At 40.8% G+C, this 11,209-nt stretch overlaps 1 protein-coding gene across 2 annotated transcripts in view; it reads left to right on the top strand.

Annotated features, from left to right (window-relative positions):
• The window catches only part of kiaa1462 (KIAA1462 ortholog), a 47,645-nt gene that overhangs the window by 21,805 nt on the left and 14,631 nt on the right, over positions 1-11,209 (top strand). For both annotated transcript variants that reach the window (XM_015375534.1, XM_015375533.1), the window contains exon 2: positions 5,179-5,685. In XM_015375534.1, the coding sequence (XP_015231020.1) occupies positions 5,318-5,685 (368 nt within the window). In that variant the 5' untranslated portion in view covers positions 5,179-5,317. The remainder of the gene's footprint in view (positions 1-5,178; positions 5,686-11,209) is intronic.

The following is an 11,209-nucleotide window of genomic DNA, read 5'->3' as shown; positions in this document are numbered from 1 at the left end:
GTTATCTAACACCTGATTGGTCACCCTGCACATTAAGGCGGAGCAAATCGATTACAGAGACTCGATTCGCGTTAACCCCGCCCCCTAACTTTTGACCATGAAATAATTAAATGCACACTGAAATAATTTTATATATATTTTTTAATAAAATAAAGACGTATTTTATTAAATTAATGACACATTTATTCATTTAATTCCACATTTAATTAATTATTAAATGCTGTATTTATTTATTTAATTTCGGCACTTTTTATCCTCCATATTATCGACATCCTGTATCCCTATTCGCTCTAATTCAAGGTATTTCTGAAGGTTCCTCTTAAATAGCTTTTTTAGTTATTTTTTGGACTCCTAGGCCGAAATAATTAAAGAATAACATCCTGGTTATGTTGTTTTTATGGTGTAATTAAGTCTCTTCCACACCCCAGTGAAGCCTAAGTAGTATCAAAGGTATGTCTTACAATGGGTCAAAAGGAAATTCTTTGCTTTTAACTATCAGGAGATGCTTCTTTTGCGATACCTTTGGTTAATAGGTAATCAAAAATACATTTACTGAGGAAATAATTCAGTCCGGCATTTATTTTTTCCCACATTAGAACCATCGTTATTGTTTTTTCTGCAGCATTTCCACAGCATAATGTGAGAAATCCGGCATCCTGGTTTTTGAGTCCAAGTTCAGCTGAAGTTCAGGAAATCATGATGAGGGAAATATTGTGCATCCTATGTCTGTGCACTCATCCATAAGGAAATTAATTACCGCCCCTCCCCTATTTTTCCTTCACACTGACATTGCTTTAACAGAAGGTCCTTGGAAACTCCGAACTGGCCTCTGCTTGAGGGGATTACTCAAATCACAAACGGGAAGAGTTAAACTCAACAAAAGTATTAACTGGCTAAGCGCCAAGAGTCAATCCTCCAAAACTAACAGGTTTAAGGTTTTAAATAAAAAAAGAAAAAAAAGATAATCGTATTAGAGAGCCAGACGCACAAAGAGAGCGGCGTTTTCATGCTGCTGGATCCCGTTAATCATCTAATCACCTAGTGGGCTGTCCCCGGGGTTCAGGTACAAGGGAAAGAAGGCGAAGGGCAGTGATGCTGCCCTCTGGGATGGCTTTTTATAGCTCAGTTCGCCTCTTTTTTTCTGCCTGTATGAGACTATGATGGCTAAATAAACAGTGAAAGAGCAACACAAATGCTAATCAGTTTGCAGCTGAATACATTTTGTCGAGGCTGCGTCAGCCGTCTGTTTTTTCATAGAGGGGGAACAAGCGATTTGGCTCTGCCTTTTAACAATCCCTGTGTGATTGGCTTTAAAACCGTCTGCACGGCATTTGATTTTGGCAGCGAGTCGCAAAGCGCTTTTCTTTTATGCCATTTCTTATTGAGGACAGCCAGGTTGTTTGCATGAATGAGTGGGTTGAAGCAGCATCTTTGCCGCTGACAAGGCATCAAGCATGACTTCATCAAGGGCATTACATCACGAGACGATGCACACTGGGTATCCCTAATTCAATCAGGTATTAGTCCTTCAAGCTAATATCCATGCTCATTTTTGGAGGCATTTGGTTTCTAATACCTTTCATACCTTTACTGTAGGTTCATTTGTAGACACCAAGTGGAGGGGTCATGTGATGTGATCCCTGAGGTATATGGAGGGCCAGAATATATCAAAATACATGAATATAAATGCTCTGTGGAAGAAAGTAGATGTAAAATAAGTAGATGTACCATTTATAGATTTATTTATTGATATAATAAATGATTTGCATACTAAATATAACATAACATTTTAAAATACACATTTAAAAGTTTAAATGTCACATTGAATAATCAAAATTAGATACATTCAAAATGAAAATTAAATAACTATATTTAATTAAAAATAAATTTAGTTAAAAATCAATATTATTGCTTTATATGTGCCATAGCATGAAATCCTCTATGTAGTTTTAATGGGTCAGTAGTCTATTTTATTGTTATTTTTGGGCTCCTGAGTTGAAATGTTTGGGAACCCTTGAAATAATAGAAATGTTTTAGTTTTTGCTTTTAATCAATGAAGTTAAATTGATTACTGCAACATTTATTTTTCCTTTGGGATTAATTAAGGATTTTTGAATTTGAATTGAATTATTTCAAAATAAGAAAATCCACTGGACTTTGTTTCCAAGTTTCAAGATATTTTGCTACCCAACCAAGAAACCTTTTTTAATTCTAAATGTCAGGAATAGGATTTGAGCGTTTGAAGAGTTTGACGTTTTATACAGTAGCCCAACAGATCCCTGTTTTTGTTTTGAAAACATGCAAAGTAAAAGGAACAAAGTGATTTATCCCTTTGGCATGGGGGTCGTTTGGTTTTTTTTGTTAGCCTGCAATGCCCCATAACGGTCTGAGTAGGGGGTTGTTAAATGGGACTGTTGGCCTGGCTGAATAGGCGGGGTCCTCCGCCCACCTGTACAGGGGCTGGGGTTGTGATGACAGCGAGAAGGGATTAACTCAGTTGCTGCTTTGTAGGTTTTTGAAAGCTGAAACGAGAGTCCACCCCCTCTGTTTAAGGTTGTTTTTTTTTTCTTAACATAGATGGCTTCCTTCATGCCATGTCATTGATTTTGGAGAAATCCCTCATATCAAGTATGCAAATAGTGGCAGCGGGACTGGTTCTACCAGCTATTTAGTCACAATTAGTGTTTTTCTATCTTTTTTTTTAGTGGTAGTACTATGAATAATGAATGTGTTTTGGATCACTACCGTTTACTATTAGGAATCAGATCATTACCTTGTCTTGATATGTAAATTACTGAAAGTGGGAGTACTAACGTCTATGCTGTTTTATGATCCGTGGAAAATCCTTGACCCGTACCTTTTTTGCTCATTGGAAATGCGGTCCTGGGGATTCAAACTTCAAATTTGAAAACCCTGACATTCCCCTCCTAGCCAATATTGGAGGATGCAAAGGCATCTGAAAGACAGAAGACATGAAAAATTCTTATATTCAAGATTTTTCTTGCCAAAAACCAAAAGCACACATTTTCAATTTGATAGCAGGATTTCTTCTACTTCCACTAAAAACTTGTAATGATCACATTCAAAAGTTCCCCCTTCTCTCAAATATATTCTCTTCTCCATTAAATCTTTCTATGTGCTCTCAGATTTAATGCTTCTTGCACAGATATTTTCTCCTCTCGTTTCCTTCTCCTCGTGCACAAACCAGTCCGCTCGAGTCTATTTATATGGCTTTGCAATATAAATTCTGATATATTAATATGCTTAAAACAAAAAAAGTTAGGAAAAATAAAAACCTGAAAATTTAAAAAGGGTGAGTCCAAAATCAATAACTGAAAAGTCACAAATTTTCTGTTGGAGGCAGAATTATCATCTGCCCTGACTAGCATACTGTGACGATGGAATTTTGTGTTCACCTCAGGCCTAAAGATGGTTTAACTCCAATGAGTTCATATATTGTATGAGTTCATATATTGTACGAGTTCATATATCTGGCATAACGAAGACCGTTGCACACAACTGGGTTAGCAGAAAACATTTGAGAAACAATTTTACTATCAATAAGCAGTAACATACAAACTCAGTATAGGATAACAAGCGCGCCCTATCTGAGGCTGTGGTTCTATTGCCGGCAAAGGTTGCTAGGCGACGATCTGACTCCAGTCTGAGAGATTTAATAAAAGCCAATCCACAAGCAGAGCCAGCGGGTTTGTGAGCGCATCTCTTACTTGAACAGACCGGTTTGCGCAAGACGACGGAGGTAGACGAGAGGAGAAAATATCTGTGCTAGAAGCATTAGATCTGAGGGCAGAAATAAATAATTGATGGGGAAAATAATACATCTGAGAGAAAGAGGAAGTCTTGAATGTGAGCATTACAAGTTTTGAGTGCAAGTAGAGGAAGTCCTGCTCTTGGTTTTTGGCAGGGAAAATCCTCCATATTCTCCTTTATCATCTAAAGCTTCTTTCCCACTGAAAATAAAGGGTTAACGCGTGTTTTGTTGATGTCACTGGTGCGACAGAAATCAGGGAAGTAAACAGTGGAGAGCAACATGTAAAGAAGCCAGGGCATAGTCAGTGGGCTGTATTGTTTCGCTCTTTTATCTTTCCGAATCCCTCTCCACCAGGGCTGTGCCATGTCTATCAAATGTAGACAGAGTTTTTTTGTTTGTTAGATCAGACGCGACTGGCACGGGGTGTTGACCTCCATATGTTTCGCTCAATGGTATCACGTAATTTAGGTGATTTTAAAGCGGGTCACTTGCCGATTCGTTTGACCCGGTTAGACACAAGTCAATGAGCTGTTCCCACTGCCGCTAAAGCCGCTTGTTCCTAGGTTTAAGTGGGTTCTTTGGCCTGTGGGAAAGGGTTATGTCTAAACTGAGAGTAAGCCTTCAAACTCGTTGGTCCATATTTTTGTCTACCGTGCCCATCATCTCATCACTTGTAAACAAAACGAGATCCAGGATCTCCCACTACCTCAATTGTTCTGGAAAATGCTTTAGTTCAAGCTATAGGTCATTGCTAGAATACCCTTAAAGAACCATATCATCTGCAAAAGGCAAAACTGAGACCCTAAGGTCTCAAACAGGACACCGTCCTCACTGCAACTACACAGTTATTTTCTGTCCATGAACCTCACAAACAGGATCAGCGACAAGGGGCAGCGCTTTGAACAAGCTCGACTTTGTGCCGAGAGTCGAGCACAGCTCTTGCTGACACACTTGAGATGTTGAGGTGAACACAGAGGCGCACTGTCCTCCAGCAGTTTTGGTGATGCAAAACATGGACTTGGGAATACTGCTACCAGCTGGAGTTCTGTTGGGAGCTCAGTGCAAACAGTGGCCCTGTTTTAACGCAGCGGTACTCCTGCTCTTTCAACAGATGATGCTGCTTTGGAGTATATGCAGTTTTTTTTTTAACCTGCAGATCTTCCTCTGTGCCTCACAGAAGTGGAGCAAAGGTAAAGAACAGGAGTGAAGGAATGAAATGGCGGTGGGGGGGGGGGGCTCATGTTGTGGTGCCTTCTTTTTCCCGTTGTATCGAATTTCCATAAAGGTCTTGACAAAACTTGGACACGGATGGCGAGGATAATGGTTTTACCATCACCTTTTTTTCAGCTGTCTTTCTTCTAGTGCGTTCATGCTATCCTCTTTTCTGCCTGTCTTTTTTTTTCCAGTGATGGCCTCTGCTGTGCAGCAGTGCCGGTAATCCTGCCAGTGTGTGTAGGGAAGAAGCAGAGGCACCTTGACAAGCGACTTAAAGGCAGAGAAGGGGGTGGGGGGGGAACACGAGCACCAGCAAAAACAAATGCCACCATGTACAGCGTGGAGGACCTCCTCATCTCACATGGATACAAACTGCCCAGACATGCCGCCTCCTCCACCCCTACGCCAGTCCCCACATCCTCATCCCGTCCACCGCCTTCGTCGTCGCCGCCATCCTACAACAAACATCATGAAATCTTGGAGAACAGGTCGGGTCACAGAACAGTGAACGGATACGAAAGGGGGCCTGCAGTGGCCATGGGGAACAGCGGCGGGACAAGGCAGCCCCAGGTATACGTCGCCGGCTGTCCCAGCAACAACAATGAACCCAGGGAGGGGAGCCAGCCGAAACAGGAGGGCGAGAACCGGGGCCAAACTGATACCCACTCCTTGGGAGAGTCACTGACCTCAGACAGCGGGTAAGAAACAATCTGGTGATGGCTTCCTGTACTGTTTAAAACCAGTTTTTGCTGTTAATTACCGTACTGCTTAAGGATCTAACATTAGATTTGTTATTATTTACTCTAGAAATCTCATAAAACAATTTTTTATGAGATAATGCATTACAAAATTTTGGCTGACGGTTACAACCACAAATAATGTTATCGTCAATACCTTGTAGAACCATGTTTATGTGCCTACAGATGCTTATATTTGGGGGTGTCTCCATTAGCTTTGCACAACTAGAGTATTTTTGACTGATTCCTTACTAGTAGGTCAGGCTCAGTCAGACTGGCGTATCTTGTCAGACAATGCGACAGTAGCATTGGATGTAGGAGTTTGTCCTGAAATTGAATGATTGACGATTCAAGCCCCAACTCCGACTTTCTGTGTTGTTGTGTCCTTGGGCAAGACACTTCACCTGCATTGTCTTCTGATGGTGGTCAGAGGGCCTGGTGGCGCCAGTGTACGTCTGTGAGCCCCAGAGCAGCTGTGGCTACAATGTAGCTTGCCACCGTGAGTGTGTGCGTGAATGGGTGAATGAATGTAGTGTAAAGCGCTTTGGTCAAGTCTCCTGACTTGAATAAAGGCGCTATATAAGTACAGTCCATTTACCAATTCTAAGTCTTGGTACACATTTTTAACTGAATTTAGGTCTAGACTGTTGGCTAACTCATAAAGACATTAGTCTGGTCCAAGCAATTATTCCTCTGTAGTTCTGGCTACATGTTCAGTGTTTCTCCTCTGTTAGACCATGAACCATTGTCCCTGGATTTCCTTGTATTTTGTTCCTCCACCTTTGCATCAACTCTAATCACTTCCAGGTTTAAAAAAAACAACAACTAACAAACACATTTTTCATTACCTTTCATTGATGCTGCCACCGCCATGTTTTAAAATTGGGGTGATATGTTTGGGGTGATGCGTGGTGTACGGTAAATATTTTTCCCTACATTTTCTGTGTAGGAAAGCAATTTCATCACAATAACATTCCTTCAGTTGTGTTATTCATTTGAGAGACCTAAAGAGTGTTAAAACGGAAATACAGGGCTATTTTTTTACTAAATTTCCTGAACGTATTGATAATCCCTTTTGAGATTAATAACGTTTTTTTCTTTATTGAATTAAATTCCCCTCCTGTCATTTGTTCCTGAGGAAATAATTAAGGAAAGGGACCCTATAGCTTCCATAGCCAGGTCTGGTGAAACAATGACTCTAGTAGTTAGCAGAAATGAGCGGATCTTGGTCATCTTGTAGCAATGAAATGCAATGAGCATATTAAGAAACATTGATATATTGGTGTTTAAACTGGACATGCATCGGTTAGGATTCTGGAAGCCAAATACTGATCACCCATCACAGCATCACCTGTTGTCTCGTGTACATTTAGTAACTACCATTGCGACGCCAAAGTTGTGGCCTAGATAGTGATATAAACTAAAATAGATAACACTTAAACTGACTGTAGGACAATGATCTTGGGCTCCCACTAACCTGTAAGGTGTTTTATATATTTTAATCATTGTAAGTCATCATCAACAAGCACTGTAGCTATGGTAACTGCCACACATCCTCGTAAGTCCGTCAGTCCCTGGAATTAGACCATCGAGCTACTAAAATAGGTGGGGAGCAGTTTAAGTTCTTGATGATGGTGACAAAAAACTGCATTTCTATAAAAAAATATTTCAGCCCAGTAAGCTACTCAGACAGCAAGGGAACATCTAACCAAAGTTGATTTGACCCCGCCGGTACAGTCAGTCAGTTTCCAATGACTGAATCAACATCCATTATGAGATCGATACGTTAGCGACGTCTTCGGCTGGAAATTAAGCCTTCATTCAGAGTCAGTTTCACAGTGTCTGATGTTGAACGAGTTTTATATTTATGCCGGATACTGAAGCTCAACGCAGCAAGAAGGCACAGAGCAGAGCAAATCGCACCGGACAGGAAATCGTGCACAGAGACAGACTAAAACACCTGGTTAATTTTCTGTGGTAAATTGCCATTACTTCAAGACTCACCACGGTTCTTCAAAAAATTCTCAAAATGCCCCATTTTGATATTCAACTGCTGTAAAATATAGACTCCTACATTTACCTTGCATACTTATTTACATTCATTAAATTTGCACATTTATCTAGTTTGTTTAATTTTCATACTTATTAATGGCTAGTTTTACTATTTTATTCTTGGACATTGGGCTGCTCTGGAACCAGGGAAATTGATTATGAACTTTCTCAATTGACCAGTGCAGGTCTAATTTAATAACCTGACTCCGCCAGATGGATTTGCTCCGCATATCCATCTGGAAACCTTCCGTTGAACTAATTTTGGGAAGGGGCGAAAATAATGGTTAGCTGATTGGCCTATGTTGGTGATAGACGGGCCAAATAAACCAATAAACCAATCAGATCAACGAAGCATATGACGTACTAACAGCCAGGCTACTGTTGCCGAAAACAGTCGGGAGAAGAGCAAAAACATCTTTTCCTCTGAGAAAAGCCTCCAGAGCAGTGTTTTGCTCTTCTTTCAGTGAAGAAATACTCTGTAATTCCGATAAAACTTGCTCGATAGCCACGCTAACGTTAGTTTCATCGGCTGAAGCTGCCATGTTCTTTAGACTGAACTGACGTTCGTTTGGTGAACGGCTCCAAATTTTCTTCAACGGAGATTCTCCAGAGTGATCTGCGAGTGAAACCTTGAAAGCTCGCGAGATCAGGATGGTCTCACGAGGCTACTAATTTAAACCCTTGCTAAGGCAAAGTTTCTCTTTACTGTAAAGAGAAACAGCAATATAGCATGTTAGCATTGGGTTGGCTACCATGCGGTCGCTATAACGTCAGCAGGCTTGCCTTTCTTGACAGTAAAAATCATGAAAGGATCAGAAATCATTAGAATCCAAATTGCTTAGCTGGAAATGCTTTCCCTATCTTTCGCCATTGTGGGGAGTTTCCTACGTCCAGCACAGTTCGGTCTGACCCAGGCTGTATTCTCTGTGGGTTGTATGCCGGATTCCTAGCTGGGAGGCTAGGTGTGTCCTCTGTTGGGTGTTGTGGTTTACCACGTCTGGAAGTTATTCCTGTATCTCAGAGAGATAGAGATTGCAGACTGTCTTTTTTTAAGAGCAGTCTGGTCCTGGAAGTAGCTTTGGGCTACTTTAGGTTTTTTGGGGAAACACAGAATAAATGCCAGTAATGGCAATAGTAACCAAAGGCCGTCCCACTGCTAAACAGAAACACCAGTCCAGACACAACTTCTGTTAAGAAAATAAAAACTGAGACCGACCTTAAAGTTAATAGCTGTAAAATAGCTGCAAATTGTGCATAATTGGAGAGTAGTAAGACAAGTAGTAGGGTAAGGGGAAGTGGTCAGTATGTCCTCCAGCAGCTCATTGTGATACTGCAATTACAGAGATAACCCAGCCCACTGTGACTGTAGCTTTATTAGAATAAAACGCTTTAGTTTTTGACTTAAAAGTAGTCAGCAAACCTCTGAGGTCCTCACAGAATAGCCAGGTTTCATACAGAGATTTCAGTACACAAAGGTGGAAGACAGCTACTAATTAGGGTTACAGCGTTTGGTTGCAACGGAGGTTAAAAGGGGTTCAACACCTTTAATTCTGTTCTGTTTAACAATTAGGCTTTGCTTAGTCGTTGGTCTCTCTCATAAAAATTAAATTGACCCGTTAAATTGACTCAAAATCAAAGACGTGGTTGTTTGTTGCTTGTTTTGCAAGATGCTTCAGAGATCAGTTCCTTGTCACAAAACTTTGAAACGCTGCTGCTAGTTCCTTCGCTCATTTCTAAATTTTGCCTTTGTGCGTAGCCTCCTCTCATCTCATCTCCTCCTCTTCTTCTCTGTGCAGTTTTAAAAGGAGGAGAGGGAGGGATAATGTATGCTCATGTGTTAATCTCCCTCGTGGGACCTCTTGGAATTGTAATCAACACAGCTTTTGGGCAAACCAGGATCCTCTCCCCTCGTTTAAGCATGCCCTGCTTTTTACATAGATTGTCGAGTTTGTCAGGATGCTTCCGTTTCATGTTTTCCCATCACATAAACCAATATGTCTAATACTTACCTAAATAATGCATATGTCATCAATAAAACAGGGGTCGTATAGGGAATACTTAAATGTGAATATTTGCTATATTTAGAAACTCTCTGAGATGGGGGCGTGCTGGAATGAGGGATATTTTCCAGGGATGTTGCCCCAGTTTAGCCAGTCTGTTTAGTTTGTTGATCTCTTTTTAAGCAGAGCTGTTGAGCTTGTATATTTGCATCAGATGTGGGAGTTGGTGCGCTGTAACTAAGACAAAGTCAATACAGCTGTTCTCTTGTCTACATAATTAGTCTTGGCTGCTTGAATTTCCCCCCCGAACATTTTTTTAGGGCAAATTCTCTCCAAACAGTTTTAACTACTGAGACAGACCCCTGAAACGTGTCACATAGCCATAATTAACTTCATTGGTTGTAAATTTTGTCAGCTGTTTTTTTTTTTTTCCCCCCTAAAGCAGTAATCAGTATTTTTATGTAGCTGGGATACCACTGCTACCGGGAATGTGGGAATTACAAAGACATATGTTCTGCAATTTCAATCTGTTGTTGGTTCATCCATCTTTTTCCCCCCTCGGCGCCAATGCATTTAGCCTGGCAGCTTTAGTTTAGATAAGGACCAGACCTATCTTTGGATTCCCTCTGGACCAGCGCTCCTCAAACCCAATTAGACTTATGATGGCAACTCATCATTAAATGCCCTCAAATTTAACTGACTGCTCTAGCTAGCCCTCCCCATCAACCCCCTCCTCCCATCTCTTCCGGTAAACATTCGTTGGCCGGTAATGATCGCGGATGGAAATGTCAAGGACGCTCAGCAGCCGAGGCCTCTGGAGGATGTGCACATGTGCGCCTGCGTCTTGTTTACATTTTCAGTCAGTCTGCATCATCCAGGAATAGTCTGGAAATGTCTGCATCCCATTGTTGTCCATTTCGGTATGCCATCATAAAAATTGGCATCATCAGCAGCCTGCCTCTAACTGAAAATCATCTTGTTCTCTGAGATTAAGAACACAGAATGAAATCCTACCAGAAAGACTATGAATGAAACGCCACATAAAGCTCGGCGTGCTCAGGACGATGTTGCAGGGATAGCAGCCACAGGATGTCATTGTGTAATGTGGTTATTGTGCCCCCCCATAGAAAATCACAATTACCTAACATTACACAGCTATTTAAAGTCATCTGTCTCCATCTAGTGGGAGAGAATTTAATTTATTCCATCTGTTTGCCTTTTAGATGTTCTTTAGGACGTATCTTTAATGTGTAAAAAAGTAGCTGTTCCCTTATAGACCTTTCTAATGCTCATATTTAGCTGTTAACATTGAATATTAGACAGCTATCACTTGAGTAGGAATGCAAGTTACTGATTATTGAATCCATCTAAAAATGATTGATCATATGAATTGATTGATTGATTAATACAAGTTTTATCCCATATTAAGAGGA

Source organism: Cyprinodon variegatus, unplaced genomic scaffold (assembly GCF_000732505.1).
Source record: "Cyprinodon variegatus isolate N-32 unplaced genomic scaffold, C_variegatus-1.0 Scaffold120, whole genome shotgun sequence".
NCBI classification, from domain to species: Eukaryota; Metazoa; Chordata; class Actinopteri; order Cyprinodontiformes; family Cyprinodontidae; genus Cyprinodon; species Cyprinodon variegatus.
Note: the sequence above shows the minus strand (reverse complement) of the source record. Positions and strands in the feature narration are given on the sequence as shown.